Source organism: Mastigoproctus giganteus, chromosome 5, assembly GCF_048544385.1.
Source record: "Mastigoproctus giganteus isolate SK-2022 chromosome 5, ASM4854438v1, whole genome shotgun sequence".
NCBI lineage: Eukaryota > Metazoa > Arthropoda > Arachnida > Uropygi > Thelyphonidae > Mastigoproctus > Mastigoproctus giganteus.
The window spans coordinates 181,716,318-181,738,980 of NC_143579.1; the positions used below are offsets into that span (position 1 = coordinate 181,716,318).

Genomic DNA, 22,663 nt, shown 5'->3' on the forward strand with positions numbered 1-22,663 from the left:
AGCTCGGCTGAAAATGGATGGAAAAGAAACACTGCTTCTTCCTCGTAGCAAGAAAATGTGTAAAATTACTTCTAACTCATGTAACCCGAACTGTTTCTTAACAGGTAAGCGTAAACTGTTATTTTTTCATACGAGCCATACTGTTCTAAGACTTTGCTCAATGTTCGTTTTGTTTCTGTCCGGGTAGGTTAATGATCAGTATTGTATATGTTGTATATACTTTTTTGGACCTCATGCAAGCGTTTTATTTCTACTACCAAACGAACCCAGATAAAATTAACCTACTTAAATTAATTTATTTTCTCAGAAAAACTTTATTTTAAAAATCTGAAAATTGGTGTAATATTGATTTTCTACATGTTCCCCATCTTTTTCTGTAGCTTTGTTACCACCTGGACGCAAGAACTAGATTTCTTTCTCATTGTAATCGCATTTCAGTGTCTCTGAGCCACTTTTTTACTCCAGAAACATCTTCTTTATCACATTGAATGTTCATTCATCGGTGTGAATGCTATCCTTCAAGGGACCAAAAATATGACAGCCCTGAAATAAGGAAATCAAGAATGTATGGTGGATAAGCAATGGTATAGCTTTGAATAACACAAGTAGTTAATTATTGCATTCACATTTCCTCCACTAATCGCAAACAGTAGCGACAACTTCCTCCGATTTCGATGAATTATGTCAAGTGCACATTGTTCAGCAATGTTATGACTGAGGTTAGAAGATCGCTGCGTCGTTAATCATGGAGGTAACAGACATCTAGATTCAGGAAGTTATTGCATTTTTTAATTCTACGGAGCATCATCATCATCATCATCTTAGGTCATATTACACCATTCTGTTACGTCTGTATAATCGTGATTCATGGGCATATTTGTTGTGCGGGCTGAAAAGCCTGGAATAACAACTTACAGAGAAAAATCCGACACCCTACGCCTGAGATTGGTTAACTGCAACCTCGACTGTAGAGGCCTTTAAGAATTCTTGCGGTCTCCCACAGGATTCGAACTCAAACCTCCTCAAATGAATGCCAAGTAATAAAAGCGCTGTACTGTCACGGAGGTCATTTAGGCATCAAAAAGATAGCATGATGTAATACTAAAAAAACTCGGGTTTGCTATTGTGTGAATTAGTCAAGGATAGAACTTTTTCTTAAAGTGAAGCATAAGATTTTCGTCTACTTAGCCGAGTGGTCAGGAGCGGGAGTGCAATAGCACGTGCTCTTTGAATGGACCGGTGTTCAAGTCCGTGACTGCTAAATACGATTAACGTTTGTATTGATTGATTTTTTGTAACCTTCACTGACCTGGTGGTCGTGCCAGAATATAAACCAGAACATCTAAATTCATATTTACTTGTTGCCACGCATACCATTTACACGAACTTACTGGTCTCTGTGTCACTATTTAAGAAAAGTAACCAACTCGATCTATGTTTTATCATAAACTGAGGCTTAAAAAAAAAAAACATTGCATATGAAGCCAGTATCCGCTGTTACAGTTTACTGTAATTCTGTTTTCCTCGAATCAATGGTACAACAATTTGGAGGCAGTGAGATGGAGGAGACGTAAGTGAATATAAAAGAAAAATTTTCTTCGTTTAAATACTATTTTATTCTTTTGTTGGGCAGCATATACATCTTTGTATTACTCTTCTTTGCGTCAACTAATCGTGATGGCACTGTATTAATTTTAGTTCGAATGAAAATTTCGTTTATTCTTTCTTTTCTTTTCTTCTTAAACCAACGACATCCAGTAACCATAAAACAAAGTGGCTCTCAGCAAAACAGCAAACTAAATAAGATAAATATTGAAAATAATAAAAAGTGTGATGCAATATGCAAGGCCGTGTCAAGCCTTCTCGATACAAACAAGAAAATGTCGACCCTCCTCCACTAAATGGAAAAGTTCTGGTAATACTGTATTCATTGCCGTTGCACCTCTGATCCTGTTCATTTTTCTGCCAATGAAAGCGCAGCTGCCTTTATGTATTCGCTATCAGACGCCAACTCTTAGGGCACTGCTTAGGAGCAACTCTGCATTTCGTATTACATGACCTGATAATACGTAATACAGAGTTATCTAATTAAAATGCAACTCAGTTAACAATACATTTTAATTGAATACATAATTTAATTAAGGCTATTATAGAACGCACTAGAAAGGGCTACCCTTTTTTCTTGTCCAGATATGCATTCAGTTTAAATGCATATCTGCCCTTTTTTCTTGTCCAGATATGCATTCAGTTGTTTAAATGCATATCTGTCCTTTTTTCTTGTCCAGATATGCATTCAGTTGTTTAAATGCATATCTGTCCTTTTTTCTTGTCCAGATATGCATTCAATCGTTTCTGTGTATTTTGATGCGAAGAATATGTTATGTTACAGTATGATTATAATTTTAGTGGCACTGAAACACTTTCGAATGCCTTGCTTCAGTCCACTTGGAATATATGGTTTGTTTGCCTTATTCTTGAGTGCTCCACGAAAATAAAACGTGAAAGGGGAAAAATAAAAACGCAAAATACCCATGTTGCGCACCTCACAAATAAACTGTACTACTCTTCAAATACCATTTCTGCCTATGCATACAGATCTTTATGATCAGAAGTTATTATTCTTAAGTGCATTTTCTTCGAAATCCTCTCAAGTTTATCTCATTATATGAGTAATATGGAAGAATTTTGCAAAGTGTCGATATAGTTAACTATATTTATTAGATATTAATTAATTAAATGCACATAAAGTATATGGTTATTACCTCTATGGATAGGAGAAAGAAGATCTTCTGAAAACCCAATACTGGCAAGTCTGCATACTGTATGGGCTCGAGAACACAATCTTTTGGTGGAGAAGATGCGCCACTTTGGATGGGACGATGAGCACTTATTTGAAGAGACTAGGAAGATAATTGGCGCCATGATACAACATATTACTTACAGCGAGTACCTTCCACTAGTATTAGGGAAAAAAATTATGCAAGCTAACAACCTAAGTGTACCAACTACGAACTATGTCTACGATAAGCAATTAAACCCCACATTAATTAACGCCTTTAGTACTGCTGCCTTTCGATATGGCCACAGTATGATAGCAAGGCGTCACAAACGCTTTCATTCAAAACTTCGTACGAGTCCTAGGCTTGCAGATGAATTTTTTAGCGTAGAAGAATTTTGTAATACCTCTTCAGATCCGATAAAAAGAATCTTGGGTGGTCAGACTGAGCAGGTAACGCATATGGTGGATCATATCTTCACAAAAGAGGTAAGTTTCATCCTTTGTGTTATTTCAAACTGCAATTATATTATACAAAGGGTACTAGGAAAGTTTTGCAATATGACGCAACAATGAATCACAGGAAGCTGCTTGTTGCTGCATGTTGAGACATGTTCATACGTGCATAGTAGCCGCCGCGCCAAGTCGATGGGCTCAGTTATTCATTAGTAGTGAGAGTGCAAAGTGCTTGCGATGGCATCGTGGTCACGAAATGAGAAGGACAGTTTTGCGGTATAATTTCGTGCGTGGTTTAACCATAGACCAGTGCTTAGAAGAAATGACTCTTGCACTAGATGATGATTGTCCACATCATACAACGATATTCAGGTGGTATAGAGAATTCCAAAGGGGAAATTTCACTCTGGAGGATTCTGAGAGGCCGGGAAGGCCACGAACGTCAGTTACGGAGGAAAACGTTACTGCTGTGAGGAAAATGCTTGACGAAAACAGGCGAGTGACCTACCAACAGATAGAGGATACTTTGGGCCTAAATGCACCAGCAATTCGTTCGATTCTGCAAGATCATTTGCACGTGAAGAAACTTTGTTCTCTCTGGGTGCCGCATCAACTGACTGAAGAGCAGATGACACGACGTGTGACTTGGTGCCGGGAGATGTTAAAAAAGTTTGATAAGGGACAATCTCGGTATGTGAACAACATCGTGACAGGTGACGAGACTTGGCTGTACTAATACGATCTGCCGACCAAGGCTCAAAACAAAGTTTGGGTCTTTGATGATGACGACACACCCGTAATTGTCAGAAAATCCCGATCTGTAAAGAAGAAAATGATAGCTGTATTTTTCAAATCGAGTGGAATTGTGGAACGTGTCGTTTTGGACACGCAGAAGACAGTCACAGCTAAGTGGTATACTGAACAATGCCTGCCTAAAGTCATTGGATCTATGAAGAACCTGCGGCCAAAGTCAAGAATGGACACCTGGTACCTCCATCACGATAATGCTCCAGGTCACTGCGCCAAAGCCTGCACCGAATATTTGACCACGACAGGACTGAAACTTCTCGAGCACCCTCCCTACAGTTCAGACCTTGCTCCCTGCGACTTTGCACTGTTCCCGCATGTGAAAATGAAGCTAAAAGGGAGCCGGTTTTCCAGTGATGAGGACCTTCTACGGGCTTGGGACAACGAGTGTGCTTTACTCCCTAGTGAAACTTGGCAGAACTGGTTTAAAGATTGGTTTCGGAGGATTGAGAGGTGTATTGAATGTAGAGGAAATTACTTTGAAAAAATTAAATAAACAAAGCTGTATTGCAAAACTTTCCTAGTACCCTTTGTATATGGTATTTTGTATATATGTATATTGTATGTGTATAGTATATTGCAATACAATACAAGTATACATTTTAATGGTAAATAATGTTGGGTTCCCTTGATATTTGAAGGTGCATTTTCTTAGAAGAATACTTCTAAGAAAATGCACCCATAGTATGGACATGTTTCACACTGAATTAATTAAATTAATTTGCTTTTGTGTAATGAGCTTAATGCCTTTTCCGAAATGAACCCAATCATTTATTTTGTTTTGACAGATAATTGTCTGTCAGAATTACCCCAATGCTGCGACTGCACTGCACTACTTGCTTACAAAATTTAGACACCGTTTTAAGAATTAATCTTTTTTTAGATTTGTTTTTGAAAATGATCGCAAAATGCAACTATTGCTAATTTAAATCTGGGCTTTCTCGATGTTACATCGTTGTCAAAGACTTGTAATGGTATTCTGTTTACGTCTCTGACATGATAACAACACAAGAAATCTGTTTCTCTCGGTCTAATCACAATCAAACTACATAACTTCTGATAAAAAAAAGAAAAAGAAAAAAAAAAGCCCATAAAAATTCCTGGAGACGAGATTCGAAACCTGCGTTTTTTCACACGATTTGGAAAGTCAGTGATTGCAATATTGCGTTACCAGCGAGGGCAGTATATATAGTCACCAACCAGATTCGAATTCAAGCCTTTCTGATTGTTAGATGAAGTCATAATGAAACCAACTTTAGTATTCAGGGGTGAGCAGAGGGTCATATGCTCCTTAACCTAAAATTTGAAATTAAGGCTATTATAGAACGCACTAGAAGTGGCTACCCTTTTTCTTGTCCAGATATGCAAAGGCGTTCTAGGCGTTCTAGAAAAAAACCTCAAAAGCCTGGTCGCCATGCCCCCTTACGATTATACTTGGATACGCCACCGACTCTGAATGTCTCATAAATTTCGCCCAGCGAACAGCAGAAAACCAACCAACCAAAAAACTGCGCAATTACAGATGTAAATGACGCCTTAGTTGCTTTAGCGTTTAACAGTAACCTAGTTTTATTCGTAATTTTTCCATCATTACAGTTATGTTTTATGTATTTATTTGTAAATTTATTAGCCTATATGCATCTTGCTGCGTAATCTTTGACTTTATGTTAGCCTTTCTTGCTGATAATGTTGGCAGATCTCCAGGCATTTAGCTCCCAAGATTTCAACTAACGATCTAATGATTAAATACACCCGCTGTTGACCTTGGGATATAAGTCACGGCAGAAAAAATAATAATAATAAAAAAAATAAGGATAGACTAAAAATAAAAGCGAAGTTAAAATAAAGTTTTTAAAGTATGCAAAAAAATATTGAAAACTAATAGGCATCACAAAGAAGTTGCTCGGTTGCCTCCGCTAAGAACTGCTTGTTTACTACATCCTTCTGTGAAATCATAAACTGATTTGATGATAATGAATTACTATAACTGAATATTAGTGTAATAATAATAATAATAATGACAATAATAATACAGTATTAACGATAAGCTTATTAATGGAGAAGTTTACATAAGCTACCTGATAGTTTTGAGAACGGGTGCGTGTCAGCGCTTCCGGAAAATGGTAAAATTTTTTCCTGAAAAGGAAAACTTCCGCAATGAAGTAGATTCCATTACCATCAAGGTAATAGAATCTACTTCATTACGGAAGTTTTCCTTTTCACATGCCATTATGCGTTGCGTTAGTCACGTGTATGAAAACTTAAAGTGAACTGTTATGTGTGCAGCGTGACCTGTTGTTTTTTTTTTTTTTTTTTAATGGAAGATTCTAAATGACAAAGAGTACATCAAGTTTTCTTTCTAGCTTGGAAAACAGCTTCAGAAACACATGGCATGTTACATATAGCCTTTGAGTAAAATGCGCCATCAAAACAAGTATTCACATCTGCCTGTCTAGCTGACAGTTTCTGGCCAAGAATCAATTGGGATACAGTCTTTCATCCCTTCGACCCTCCTACTTTCGGATCTTGCTTCCTAACCAGGGCCCTACTTATAAACAGGCGCATGAGGCGCTGGCCTCACCATAGAGGGCGGAACCTCTCATGGCCTCTGTAATTTTAAATTTTTAAAGCGATCTTTGTATTGCAACGTTTGTGTTTAAACAGATCGGTAATTTTTTTTTTTTTTTCTGATTTTATATATATATATATATGGAAGTTTTTCTTTTTGGACTCTGGACCTCTGATATCTTTAAAGGGGGACCTGGTAGAAGCTTAACGCCTCGGGCCCCGAGAGGTGTAAGTACGGTCCCTAATGGTTTTAGTGCAGAGTCAACGTGATATTCTACTGTACATAAATAAACATTATAACTGAACAATGAATAGTAAGCTTAACAGAAACTGTTAAAACTTAATAGTTTCTCAGAGTAAATCTACAGAATGAGAATGTATGCTGTTCTCCTTCAAGGCAGATCTCCTCCACAATTTAAAAATGTTCGGCCAACATTTTTAAATTCTCTAGTCCCAATGGTGTTTAAATATACAGATCTAGGAGCTATCTTCAAACCCATTCTCAGCATTCACCACGCAATGATCCTCAATCCCACTAACCGCCCCAGATGGATTACTTACCAACACGTGCAGTATGCCAATGACCAGAAGACCACAGTAAAATAGAATAATACAACTGTTTATTCTCCACTCCCATATCCTGTCGGAATATGGGTATGAGCTGTTCCCACCATAATAAAACGACTGTTTGCTGCAGAATTCTGGCTCCTCAAATGGGCTACTAACAAGCACAAGCTTTCTCCACGGCATAGATCAACAGAAATGGCCAAATCGCTCACCATCTAGAAGCCACCAGTGAATGGTGGGGAATATCTCCGCACCCTCTTTCTGGGACGTGTGCTGCTGGTGAATCCAAAAAACAGCCCTCAGATTAACTCCGTCGCTCTGCCCTTGGCACACCCGCTTACATCTCTCTGATAAATTCCTGTCGTATCAGATGCTTTCACAGGTTTGTGACTGATCATGCCTATTGACAGCTGGTGCTCAGTAGACCCTTTGCTGAGCCTGATATCGCTCGCTCTTAAGGCCCAACTTTGCTTCACGTCCACTCATATACACAATTCTTTTTTTTTTTCTTCTTACATTCAAGAGTAAGTTTTGTGTATATGAGTATAACCAATGTACTATAGTTCTCATGTTATATTTATTTTTAATCTCATATAATTATTGTTTAATGACCTCAGTCTGTTTTATTAATTCACTGTTTTGTATGCTACATTGCAATATATTACTCTGTAATTTCCTTCACCTTTCTGTATTTTCTTTATATGATATATTATTTAATATTTATATACTGTATTAACCTACTTACCACCTGACATAATATGTCCCTATCTAGACGTGGACCTCTGCCATCCAGGTTGTCATCATTTCTTATTTGTTCCTGCCTTGTGACCGTGTAGGGCCCATATTGCAATATATCCAAAGTAACTGTTATTGCAATAAAGTTTCCTTAACAAATAGCGAAATCTGCAATAATTTTATGGTATATAAGTTTAAAAATTAACAGTAAATATATTTGTGTATACATATATAGTATTAAGGAGTTTATTTATGCATCGGTTAATGCACATACACATCATTTGTACTAACTACCAAGGTAATTTTAATATATCGTTTTAATTATAACTCATATTGTGAATACCTTTACAACGAGTTGCCGTGGTATTGCACTACCTCGAATAACTAACTCTTCACCTATAGAGACGATTGCACCTATGGAGAAGTATTCGCAATATGAGATATAATTAAAACGATGCATTAAAACTACCTTGGTAGTATAAATGATGTGTGTGCATTAACCCATGCATAAGTAAACTGCTTCATACGCTGAGTCCTTATGCAGTACGTTACATTTTAAATGCAAGGTACTGCATATGTGCAGTAGTAGTCCCTGAATGACATACCAACCGTGTAGTACGACAGTCATGGCAGTGTAGAATGAAAGAGACTTAGGCTCAAGCCAGACGTCAGTGGTAAACAGGAATTTTTCAGCAGGGAGAAGGAAGTGATTATGTAATTGTATAAGGCAATGGTTAGGCCACATCTCGAATACTGCATACAGGTCTGGAAGCCTCATTTTAGGAAGGATATGGAACTTTTAGCACGAATGCAGAGAAGAGCATCGAAATTGGTGAGGTAAACAAAAGGGTGTTCTTACCAAGGAACGCTTCTATTTTGAATACTGCAGAGCAGACTAGGCACCTGCAAGGAGATTTCAGGTGTTTAAGGCTTTGAATATAGTGAGTAAGCCCAATGCTCAGACTTCACACATGAGGTAGGATAATTGCAGGATAGATGTGCAGAAATTTGCTTTTAGCCAGTGGCTAGTTGATTGGTGGAGCATTGCATCTGCTGTGGAGCATTGCATCTGCTGTTATTATGATAAATAAACATTGGTCACAAATAGAAGAATCCTAGATGCAACTCAGAGAAGCATCCTGCTCACAATTACCTGTGCCTGCAGCACGGTGAGCACCGTCGCACTGCAGGTACTGGCTGCAGTGCTACCTCTTGACCTTAAGATAATAAGAACTGCACTCCTTTACCACCTGTCCAAAGGAGCAGTCACTACATTTTGGAATTTACAGCAGACCCGACAAACAATCGAAAAGACATAGCTACAAAGCTATCTGCTACAGGTGTGGCAACATAGACGGGCGGACTACCAAAGGGTTGATTACACACAAGTTCCTGCCACAAGTCGACAGGATCTATCCGAAGTCGCCAGCATGGTCCTTTCCGGGGTTGCAGACAACATACTTGCTGACTGGAAATGGCCCCTTCAATGCAAAGTTAATGGATTTCGCCCTCACGGAGAATCCACACTGCTTGTGCAGAAATCGAAAGCTGGGACTATATAATGCACGACTGCCTTCAGCACAAGGACCTGAGGTGCACATTAATTACATGGGTAAGATATAACCCAAAAGGACAGGAATACCACTTCCTCGACAACGAAGATGAATACACAGCCCTAACGGACTTTGCGCAAAGACTCTTTTGAAGAAGAAGAAGAATACTAACCGCAACACACGATTGACAAGATTAAACCACCAATCAACAATAATACAACAGAGTACAGAGTATTTTCGGGTCTAACGGCCCCAGGGATTTACCCCATCTCCGCGTGTGTTCTTTGTATCGAGGACAATACGCTGTCAAGGCCAGAGGTTTAAAAGTGTGTGGGTCGTGTGTTGTGTTATATGTTGTGCCCCTTGTTCATCTAGCTTGTTAGCCTCCAGGCCCCTGATGGGACCTGACGTTTACGTACTCGGCCACGTGGAGGCCAGCCAGGTGTTCCCTTGAAGTTTGCTCTGGCAGGTCCTGCCACTTACTTTCCTGAGATTTCAGTAGCTAGGCCCTAAAAAAAAATATACAAATATATATTCTTATTTTGTTTTGGACACAGATGGTATATTAAACACTGTTTACAGGGGCTATAAGGGATATGCGCTGGAAGTAATAAGATTTCCTAATAGGTCGGGCATGAATTTTGATGTTTTAAATTTGGATGTGTGGGGCAGGCGCTGTGTAAGGGGAAAGAGATAGGAGGCGGAAGACTGGGGGGTTGGAAATTGGTAGTAAGGAGAGAGAGAGAGAGAGAGAGAGAGAGAGAGAGAGAGAGAGAGAGAGATAATCTTTATTACCCTTCACGGCCATAAAGCCAGGGGCTTACAGTTTCCCAAACTTCCGGGAAAATTGAACAATTATTTACAAAAGGTAATTTTACAAAGAAAACATTATAATACAAAGGAGAGAACTCCTTACGAGAGTTAAATCTGATTGAGCTGGCTTAACATCGAGATAAGAGCACCAGCTCAATTAGACAGGAACAGATGCAAGGTATACATCAGTCATTGCCGATTAGTCCTACTCGTCATAATTTTTTTCCGGTAAGTCCGGTCAGCAGCGAATTTGTTCAGGTCGGCGTCCAGTGCCTGGGTTTGCTTGAGCATCTGCTGAGGAAGGAACCTGTCCGAGAGATGGAGTCGTGCTGAATGTGAGTGGAGCTCAGGATTGGCCCTAAGGGCAGCAGGGGGGATCCTCCAGCCACAGGTATCCCAGAATGAAGGTGTTGCCATTATGCCTGTTATCATCCTGACTGTTGCTAGGAGGCGTTGGTCGTCGACTAAGGTGGGAAGCCGTGGAATTCCGAGAGAGTTGGCAAGCTGTGTGGTCCGAATCAGAGCTGGAAGGTTGTGCGTTCTGTTGGCCCACTTTAGGAGCCAGAATTCTGTGGCAAAGAGTGGTTTCTTTATTGATGGTGCCGCTGACGCCCAAATTTCAGCAGCATAGAGTAAAGGTGGAAAGATAACTGTTCTTATGTACCTCACGGTTATCTTTTTATCTGTGATATGAAGGAGATGTTGTTTTGCTATCCACCGGAGTCTTGAAGCACGTGTGAGGAGCATATCCATGTGGGCGTTGAATCGAAGTTTTGGGTCGAATACAACGCCCAGATCACGATGGCTGGACACAATTGGGATGAGGGTGTTGCCGACCGAAGGCTGGAGAGAAGAAGGAGTTTGCTTCAATGAATACACCATGAATTCGGACTTAGCAGGATTGATCTTGAGCCCAAACTGGCAGAGGTAAGATGTGACTGTGGTGAGAGTGTTGTTAATTTCCACTTTTACCAGATCTAGGTCTTGACCGGGGGTGATGGGAGTGAGTATCTTGATATCGTCCGCATAGCTCAGTAGACATCGAGAATGTGCAACCAGTGGGAAGATAATGGATGAAAACAGAAGGCCCGAAAGGACCCCTCCTTGTGGGACTCCTGCGGTGAGGGATCTAGTAAGGGTGCGATCTCCTGTATGAAGCTTTATAACTCTGTTATTCAGAAGAGAGGAGAGAAAGCATAATATGTTCCCTGTGATCTGGAAGTGGCATTCCAGGAGAGTGAGAAGTTCGTTTACTTGGACGGCATCAAATGCAGCTTCAATGTCTAAGTAAGTCACAGCTAGTTCCTGCCTATTCTCCAATGCTGACAAGATAGTATTTGTGGTGGCTAGCAGATTGGTGATCGTTGATCTGTTTGGAAGGGAGTAGTGAATTTGGCTGGATTACTGGGCAAGATCTGCTTAGTGAGGATGGGGAGTAAGGCCTTCTCCAGGAGCTTCAGCAGGCTGGAGGAGTTGGAGATGGGTCGGAAGTGTTTAGGTTTCGATGGCGACTGAACTTTGGCTAAAGGTTTGATGAGATAGTTTTTCCACTGCTGTGGGAAAATTTTGTTCGAGAGTAACTGGTTGAAGATAATTAAAAGTGGCTGAATAATGTACGGACTTAGGCATTTGAGCATGAATTGGGGAACTCCATCATCACCGGTGGTTGACGAGGCAGGTAGAGAATTGATGGCTACGATCAGTTGTTGTTTTGTAATCTGAATGTTGTTCAACACTTCTTGCTGGATGGGCTCTGTTAGTAGAGCTAGATCTGAGTTTGGCATAGGATTACGGTTAAATCTTGTGACGAAATCGAGCCACAATTCAGGATCAAGTTGTAAAGGAAAATGAGGGTTCACTTTTTTGTATGGAATTTTTCCTTTAGCCAGCTCACAGTTAACGTATAATTTGATTGCCTCAGATTTCAGGCGATTAAATTGAGCCCGTGCCCTTGAATAAACGATACGATCATTGACGTTTTGCGACTGTTTCCATGTGCGATGGAGCTGTTGCTTCAGCTGGAAACTCATTTTGAGTTCAGAATTCCACCAAAGTCTTGTATATGGACTGATTGTGATCTTTTTAGAGGCAGCATATTTGGCAACCGTGTTGATCCAGTTTGTGAGAATGTTCACAGCTAGTTCTGGGTCACAAGTCTCTAAGGCCACCCAGGGAATGAGAGAGGCGGCTCTGATGCACTTATCTACATCAAGTAAGTTGGGGCTAGTGATGTCAACCTTTGTTGTTGTCCTTCTGGCTTCTAATTTGGGGGCTGGCAGATATGCGGTCATATGTATCGGGACGTGATCAGAGTCAAATGACGTTTCTGTAATGTAATCAAGGGTGCAGGGGAAAGAGGCTAGAACTAGATCTAAGAGGTTATTCCTCCTGGTTGGAGCTTCATTAATAAGTTGTAGGTCAGCACATCTCAAGTGTGCCAGAAGATCCTTTTTCAGATTAGATAGCTGAGGAGGTAAATTGAAATCACCACAAACTAAGTGAGAAGCTGTGGGATGCAGCTGATTGATTAACCAGTTGGAAACTTCAAGGATGATTTGCTGGGACGGCTTTGGGGGTATATACAGCACACAGACGTCAAACGTCACGAAGTTGTATCCTAACGTAACGAGGATTGCTTCATAGTTAGGAGAGTTACTGGATTTATTATCCAATAGCTTGAAAGCGGATTTCTTGTAGAATATTGCGACGCCTCCACCCTTGCGTGCAATCCGAGATGTGAATACCACCCCATAATCAGCTGGGGCAGATGCCGCTAGGAATTCTTCATCATCATTCAGCCAGGTTTCGGTGATGGCGAGCAGGTCAAAATGTCCGGAGAGCAGAATTTGCTCCATAGTATCAAGCTTGTTCCTAAGACTACGCACATTCTGATAAAAGATGGTGCAGGCAGGTACTCTGGGTACTTTGATACGGACGGGTGGTCTCTGACATGGCACTACTCGATTCAGCACGGTGTGTCTAGGATTGATGAGCACAGGGATCGGCATATTGGTGTTCTGTGTCTGTGATTCTGGTTGCGGTAACAAGATCTGGGATTGCTATGAATCAGGGTACCATTGGTGGGAGTCCTTTCCATTTCTTCTATATCGCTGCCCGAGATATGGCATAACAAGAGCTCCAGCAGGCCAGATTTCAGGATTGAAGAGTGCTTCAAAATCTGCATCAGCAACATCGATCTTAAAGGAGGCGTAGGTGGGATATTTCGTGGACAGCTTAGTGACTCTACCATTCATTTTGACTGCCGCAAGAAGGTTTTCCACATCATCAGCTGAGGTAGCAGGGGAGAGCCTACTAATGAAGACATTACGCATCCGCTTGTCCATCATTCTAGTGTTCGCAATTTGCATCTTGCTGAAGTGCAAATTGGTTCCAATAACTTTAAGATTGGGGCTCAGTTCCTTAAGAGTTGGATTACGGGTCAGTGTTTGTTCTTTGGCTTGCAATCATTGCATACGTTGTAGTGTCTCTATGGGTCTTTACATTAGATACAATCGTAGCCCCTGTATAATGGTTACCCCTCACGTTGTTTGAGGTGGAGCCACAATTGCGATGCACTTCCGCAGCCAGAGCATTATCCGGTCTCGAGCGCGAGGACCCCATATGTGAGTTTTGTGATCGCGAAAAGGTGCAATTTGGCAGGTTTTGCTCCTGATGACTTCTATGGATCTTCTGGGAGGCAGTATTTCCAGAGTATTCGCTGGCATCTGCTGTGATTTCAGGGCACACAACTTCAGACTCACATCTTGTAAGAATGGGGGATGGAGAGGAGTCATGTGATAATAAAGATGGGGTGGTTTGGGTAGGAGCTCTCGGTTTCGCATGAACGTGTCCTTCCGGAGGATGCTGCTCATGATGGTTAGTTTGAACAGCAAGATCACAAACAGAGTGCTTCAGGTCATCAAAGTTTTTCCCCAACACCTCCAATGTTTTGTGCATGCATTCATTTTGTTCTCGTAGTCGCTTGTTTTCAAGCAGTAAGTCTGCGAGGATATTATTAATTGGGGATAGCTATTATTAATTGGGGATAAGGGATCGATAGGGTTGTTGTTGTTGTTATTTGGTTTTTAGGAGCATTAGCAACTAAGGCCATATTGCTCCGGGATATGCGGTGGTCATTCCCTGACCTTTCCGCATCCTCCGTATTTGGTGGTGACGGGCTCGAACCCCGGTCTAATCAAGAAGCGTGTGCTACGCACTGCTGCTCCTTCCCACCTGGCTACGGAGGCGCCTGATCGATAGGGAAGATGACCCCTGTTGAAATAGTGGGGAATGCCCATGCCCACCAGAGGAGAAAGAGGGGTGGCAGGAGGGGGTGGAGACACAGGCCGACCCTTCCCCCTTGCCAGGGAAAGAGGAGTAAAAAAGCAGGCTAGGCAGAGTGTCTAGCCAGGGCAGTCCAGTGGAGGTCCGAGTCCAAGTTTCAATCTTCATCTTTGTGTTAGTCCGGTGGAGATCCAAGTCCAGAAGTCAGGTCCATTTCGTCACGTTCATGTGTTGTATCTACTTCAGGTATTCACTAGTTCAGAGTTTTGTAGTGATTTCCGGTAGTCATGTCTGTGTTTTCATAGGTTAGTGATGATGTGGCAGGCATCTTTGTCTTTCAAAGAGTTCGCGGGCAAAGACGGTGAAAGCCCGGTAATTATCTTCTCGTTGTAATATTATTTCTTCTCTGTTCCTTAGCAAGGAGTTGATCCGTGTGTATAGCTGACATCTGAGGTCCTCGTAGTTGTCACAGTCGTGGATAAGGTGTTTCCAGGTTTCCACCTGCCCGCAGTTAGAAATGCCTACGACACAGGAGATGCTGGAAGGTAACACCAACTAAACCACTGCCGGGCACTGAGACCGAAATCAACGGTCGCGAAAAAACATCTCAATGACGCCCAATGAGGGAGCCAAACAATAACCTGGGACAGAAGACCAATGGTAGGAACAAGGAATGCTAAGGAATAAATACCAACAAACTGGGAATGGACCCTGTCCCACGAAAGATCCTTGACCTGGATTTGACTCCTCAACCAATGTTAATGCTACTGAAACTAACCTCACCACTGTGTGGCAACGTAAAACCAATCACGAATGGGCCCCTGTCCCAAGAATGACTACCAACTGATAGGGCACTGAACATTATGACTTGAAAACTTGGTAGGGACCACGTCCCTGATATGACTCCACACTGAATTGGCAGGAACCTCCATGTGACCATTAACCACGGACGGAACCCTGTCCCGGGAACGACCCACCAACTAGGACTCTGCATGAACAGCACAGCACAGCTCTGCTGCCACCTGCAGCAGAGCTGTGCTGCAGATGGCCTCATCATCGATCTGCGCTGGGCGCTAGTCCGGCATACATTGAACCCCTTCCCTGGCGGGAGGGGCGACAGTGCTCCTGTCCCCATTCCCACCACCCCTATTCCTTCTCCTGGTGGGGCATGGGTCTGCTCCACTTTCTTGACCTGAGGTCGTCTTCTCTATCGTGCTCATATTTCTGCCATTCACCCACCAATCTTCAGCGTTTCCCCACTCTACCTATACGCCAGAGTACGCCCCACACTGCAAAATCGAATCATGTCCAAATTAAATCACGTACACAAATTTTTTGGCCTTACTAATTCTAGCGTTCACCCCATGACAGATTTTCTTTTTCTTTTCTTTTTTTAGGCCCTAGCCACTGAAATCTCAGGAAACTAGGTGGCATGGCCTGCCAGAATGAACTAAAAGGAAGCTACTGGGTATCTGGTCTGCCTCCACGGGGCAAAGTGTGGGCAACGTTGGGCCTCAGCAAGGGGTCCAGCGGCTAAATGCCCACATGAACAACGATGCACAACATTACACATATACATTATCCACACACTTAAATCTCTGGCTTTCCCAGAGTGAACTGACACACCAACAATGAAATACCCCTGGTGCCGCTAGACATCAATACACTTCACACTTTACTCTTTATGTTACACCCTTCTGCATCTCTCGGAGTCCATGCTGCGATGTGACCCGGCCGTGTTACTCGCCAAAGGTGGTGTGCTGCAACCAGGTACTAGGTCGGTGTTCCTAATGTAAGGCTACCTCTGTATATAATGTAAAGATATGTGTTTGATTCTAGGTCACGGAACATCTGTTTGCGAAATCACCAAGCGATCCCGGATTTGATTTATTTTCCTTCAATGTGCATCGTGGTAGAGATCATGGTATACCACCTTACAACAAATGGAGAATAGCCTGTGGCTTGCCAGAGATAAAATCCTTTGAGGATTTAAAAAAAGACATTCCTGATGATGTGGTGGAACGACTCCAGATTGTGTACGGGTAAGATTACTAGTTGCTTATGAATATTATTTTTATGGACAATAGAATGATTTTATTTTGAATTGTAATTGTGAGTTTCTGTTATAAATTTTTAACATTCCTGTTCGAATGTAGTTTTTCTGTTTTTTCCCTTATTGGTCGTCGAATATAAACCTTCGAAATCAAAGCTTCTTTATTCATGTTTAAATAAATGTGTGGCGTCGACAACACCAGCGAGCTCAAATAAAAATTGTTTTAAGCAAGCAGGGGGATTAGCATAACCAGCACTAACCAATTCCGATACGTTTTTACGGACACCATTGTCTACCCGTGACTTGGTGGAGGGGGGGCGGCTGAATCTCTTTTTTCGTTAATGGATTAATTTTGGATGCTTATCAGTGATTTTTAGGTATAGCATAATAATATAAATCATACAGTATATGATTTTTATTACTAAATACAATATGTATTTTTCAAAATAATTAAGTTTCTTTTAATGTTAACTGTAGAGGGAAAATCTAGATTAATTAGGAGGTAGGATTATGAAACCGATGTGTGTTAGCAGTTACTGTTTTTTTAGGCCATGGTTTAAAATATAATGCATGTTTTACGCACCGTGCAGGCTGCAATTTGTTGTACAAATCAAAACAGTAAGAAACTTTTTTAAAATAGGCATTTATTTACAAAAAATCAATGATAATAAAATTCAATGTGAGTGATATTTTTAGAAACAGAATAAGTATAAATCTAAAAACTGAAGTAATGAAAAGTTAATTTTACATATTCCAAAACCATTTTTGCTCTTTTGTTTTTTTTTTTTTTTTTTTGTCAATATTTGAAAACAAAGAACTGATGGGTATACCCAATCCCCATATATTATAGTAGAGACAAAATTTTGAGTATTATAATTTATGTAACGGATTGGAAAGTTATAAAGTGCAATTTTAAATATATCAGAACGAATGGAGAAACGTTTTTTTCAAATTCGATTAATAAAACACGGACTAACCGACTATTTCTACTTATGTATTAGCACTTTACAGATAAATAAATAAACAAAAAAACTGTTGTTACTTTGAGACAATAAAAAGAAAATAAATAAATGGTATTAATATTTTTTTCTTGCTAACATTTCTCCATGGTATTCCTGTTTGAATGCAGTTTGACACTTTTTTTCCATATTGCGCGTTTCACATAAATCCATAAATATCTGGAATCAAAATTTCAGTATCCATGCTTAAAACTTCTGTATTACAAGTTTTCTTTACGTCACCACAAATTCTTGCTTTCTACAGCAACAACAGTTCTAATAATTCCCTAAAGCGCGAGCAATGCGTATCCAGTTGAGTGACATCTATACTTCCCCTGGAAATCAGCAAACTTAATTTGTTGAGGTAAGCTGAGGGATTAACACAAGAAGCGATGCCGCTGTCCACACGCTGTTATTATATGCACTCCCATTAACTTACATGGTTCATTTAGGCTACCTATAGCTGCTGGTCCCAGGTAAGCATGCCATCTGCGTTCTTCGTGTATGCACCCTTATACAAGGGGATAGCCACCTCCTTATCCATGCTAGCAAAATCTTGTATATCATTGTCAAGACCCCATGAGCTGCTCTGGAAGCCTGTTTGCACTGTCCAGAAAACTTCATATCTGACTGCACAATCATTGTAAAGCGAAGGAAAAACAATGAAAAGACTGATGATAAGATAGAAGAGAAAAAAAGGTTTCAAGCAATAAATGAATTGGCAGATCCAATTAAACAAATAAAAGAGTTGAAATTGTACTTAGAGGACTTCCTCCATAGCCAGACTTGCAGAATAACATCTGCAGTTAGACTGCAGATTATAAACTCTTGGACAGTCTTAGAGCAAAGGTTGATAGAACTGAACACAGAAAATAGAGTTCTGAGATCTAGGATAGACGATGTAACTGAGGAAAGGAATAACTACAAAGAAATGAACACCCGAAGTTATGCCCCGGCAGCAAGGGCAAGTAAAACAGAAAATACCCAACCTAAGCAACTTAACAAACTGAAGGAAATACCCAGGACTAAAGAAACCAATATAGTGATATTAAAAGCAAAACCAGACAGTGACTACAAGACTAATGAGGCAGTCAGAGAAGCTGTTGTAACTCAACTGAAACCCCACCTAAAGGAGATCAGAACAAGCATTATGAGGAAAGTGAGAGAAAATGGGGTACTACTGGAAGTAGCAAACAAAGAAGATTTGAAAAAGGTAGAAACTAGCCCCGAAATCTTAAAACTTGGTTTAAAGCCAGGAAAGAACCAACATATTCTATTATTTGATGTCATACAGTATACTCCTGAGAATGAATTAATGACAGATATATATTATAAAAATTTCCAAGAAATAATGGATATAGAAGAGTTTGGTGAACAGTTCCAACTCAAAAGAGCCAAAAAAAAGCAGGAAAAATGGCTAGATAAATATCATAGTGGAGATTTCCCCAAAATTCTGGAGGCATCTACAAGGGCAGCAAAGAATCTATGCTGGCTGGACCAGCCATAGATTTAGGGAATACTTCCCTGTAACAAGATGTTATAATTGTCATGAATTTGGACACACTGCCAGGGATTGCAGTCGGAAAGAACCTGTCTGTGGTCACTGTGCAGTAGGTGGGCATGACTATTAAAACTGTAGAAATAAAAATCAGCAGCCAAAATGTGCTACCTGCAAGGCAGCACGGCTGACTGACTATGCACACAGCATCAGCGATGAAAAATACCCCTGTCATAAGAAAATGACAAAGTAAATACAATCTAGGACCAACTATGGGCCAGACTGAAAATAGAAATGTGACTAGGGCTTTCAATCTCGTTCAATTGAATTCTCAAAGAGCAAGAACTGTTGTAGTTCAGATAAAACTCAAATTGGAAGAAAATAATATAAATATCTTGGTACTCCAAGAGCGCTACACACACATATGGGTAGGGTTCAAGGATACCCAAGAGGCTACAAAATAATAGAATACACCCCAGGTATCCCTTCTACAGAAATAGTGGTCAGAAACATTAACCTCACAGTCACAAAGGTGGGTCACCTCTGCTCCCCAGTGGCAGTGTGTGCCCATATCACCAGTGCAGTTGGACAGTTCTGTATCATATCTTTTTATGCAAGACCAGGTGGGGACAGTGTTATGATGTGGGGAAATGTTTTCTTGACACCCATTGATACCCATAGATTCACGTCTGAATTACCTAAACATCTTTGCTGACCAAGTGTATCCGTTCATGTTGACAGTTTATCCTCAGTCAGATGGTTACTTCCAGCAGGATAATGCGCCGGTGCACAAAGCCCGAATCACTATGGAATGGTTCCAAGAACATGACAATGACTTTTCTTTGCTGCAGTGGTCCGCTTAGTCCCTGGATCACATTCGTATTGAACATCTTTGGGATGAGCTGGAAAACGCTGTTCGCTACACCTCCGTCGAATCTCAAGGAACTGCGTGACACACTCATGTCTGCATGGTACTCCATTCTTGCACAACGTTTCAGCGTCTTGTTCAATCCATGCCTAGACGAATTTAGGCTGTTTTGAAGGCGAAAGGAGGCTCAACACGCTACTAGGTAGGTGTACCTAATAAAGTGGCAGCACAGTGTTATACACTGTGCTGCCACTGCTTCTGTATAGTACTGAGCAGATTATTGAATACTACACAGAAGCAGGTTTACATTCCAACAATCAGTATGGTTTTAAGCAGGGCAACTCTACGGACCATGCTATGCACCACCTACTGACAACAGTTAAAAAGTCAGTGGAGAAATATATGCTGGCAATCTACATTTCTTTGCTGGGGCATTTGACTCACTCTGGTGGCCTAGTGTCCTTAGGAGACTCCGCCAGGAAAATGCCCCACAAAACCTCTATACCTTAATAAACAGCTACCTTACAGACATAAGTGTCCCACCAAGGTTCCAGGAATTGACACGCCCTGTGAATAAAGACTGCCAAAGGTTAAACCCTTGGCCCTGTCTTCTGGAACATTGTTCTGGATGGATTTCTGGCCTTGGATCTAGGCCCCGTGGAAATCCTGGCCTTTGCAGATGGCATGATTTTCCTTGTAGAAGGTAACAAGCAAGTGGTTGTAGAGCAAAGATCAAATGCCGCCCTCTTGCAGTTACAGGAGTGGGAACAAATGCACATGCTCAAAATATCGCCTGAAAAAACCAAAACTTATAAAAGGCAATTTGGACATAAGAAGACGTCTACAAATCAAAATTAACACAATAACTATAAAAATGGTAACAGAACTAAAATATCTTGGAGTGGTCTTTGATTCAAAATTAACTTTTTATCTCCATTTGACCTACTTGGCGAAGAAAGTGAGAAATTATACAAATATGATTGCCAGGATCAGTCGAGCAGACTGGGGGCTCAAAAGAAAGACCATGGCAATCATATACCGTGCAATGTTCCTACTTGTTATCACCTATGGAACTTGTGCGTGGTTCGCCCGCCCGGCGATACAAAGGACAATACTTCTCACTATTACCAGAGCATGTGGCACATTAAGCACACCTGCGCTACAGTTGCTGGCCGGCGCTCTCCCACTTTATCTGGAAGTAGCCAAAAGAGGCTTGTATTATAGACTTAAAAAGGACATACCCACAGAATTTCTAGGGACAGCCCTTGATACAGCCAACACCTTCAACGTTGAAAGAAAAAGAATAGCCACTAAATTCCATGGAACACTGTCATATGCCTTTGTAAGATTGATCCCAAATATTTGAATTTATCGACTTGTTTGATTTTAAAACCTGCAATATTTAGAATTATAATTGGTTTATAATTGGTTCAAGAACCAATTATAAACTACATGCCTAATACATATTCCCCCTTTTTTACTTTTGTTTTGGACGTTAATTTCCGCTACGCTTTAATTTTCTTAATGCCTTAATTAACTCCAAATTATTTACATCTCTTAGTTTTAACACAAACCTTAATGATATGTATTTTATATCCAAAACAAAGGTTTGATATTGTCACCTTTTCTTGCAATCTTGATGACTGGTTCTTGAAAAGTGACACCAAGGTTGCACATTATGTGGGAATATCTTCTTGTATTAGTTGTGTTTATATGCTTATTTGCTTAGTATTATTTCTCTTTGCATTTTATATATATATATATATATATATATTTCTCCCCTTCTTGCTATATCTAAACTAATTATGCTCACTCTTTATTATCTTTCTATTTTTCTATTTCTCTCACTCTTCTGTTTCTCACCTCTTTCCATTGATTTTAGGTTTATTAACACTAATCTTATATATACTGTATACACCAGTATGTTCTGTTTATACTCCGACACGATCACTAGATCAGAGAGGATTGCAATTAATCATTCGACAATGAATGCAATCCTTGACTGTATATGTATTTATTTGTTTGTTTTTTTTGTTTTTTTCCCCCAAATTGCAGTCGCGTTGGCTTGAGCTACGGTCCACTCAAACACATCGCACACGACATGGAAAAGTGACACAACTCAAAAAATACAATTTGTCAGAAAAGCAAAAACAAAGAAAAAAAAAACTAAACTTTGTTTCCTCTCAATTGTGGACGTTAATAATAGATAAGAAAAACATTTCCAGCATGATAAAGTGCAAGAATCTTTTCTTACAGAATGGTAGGCACTTGAATTGCACCTCGTATGGAATTTATCGATTTTTGAGTTGTGTTACTTTTCCATACGATTTTCTTCACTTTCGTGCTTGACGACTTTGCCACATCTGGCTTGTTTCCTTGGTACCAAACTTAAGATAGTGGAGATTACAAAGACCTTAGGACAGCTGTGCAGGCTAACATGAAGTTCTCTGAGAAGTAATGAAAATACGCTTGGCGGCAGGACGCTTTCATGCCTAGCCTGGATGTTCTGTGTCGGCATAGTTATGCCACTGGTAGTTGGTTTCTCGAATCCATAAGTGTTGAAAAAATAAAATTTTATTATAGATGGACTTAGCAATCTCATACCTTATAACTATTGATATGTTACATATGCAGTTATTTATTATTATTATTATTATTATTTGTGATTGTTGTTTCATGCCTTGAAC

General features: G+C 40.4%; 1 protein-coding gene across 1 annotated transcript in view; it reads left to right on the forward strand.

Annotated features, from left to right (window-relative positions):
- LOC150085895 (immunomodulatory peroxidase-like) overlaps positions 1-22,663 on the forward strand; it is a 312,395-nt gene that overhangs the window by 99,852 nt on the left and 189,880 nt on the right. The window contains exons 8-10 of the mRNA XM_090374732.1: positions 3-104; positions 2,775-3,265; positions 16,399-16,601. Coding sequence (XP_090230858.1) covers positions 3-104; positions 2,775-3,265; positions 16,399-16,601 — 796 coding nt within the window. The remainder of the gene's footprint in view (positions 1-2; positions 105-2,774; positions 3,266-16,398; positions 16,602-22,663) is intronic.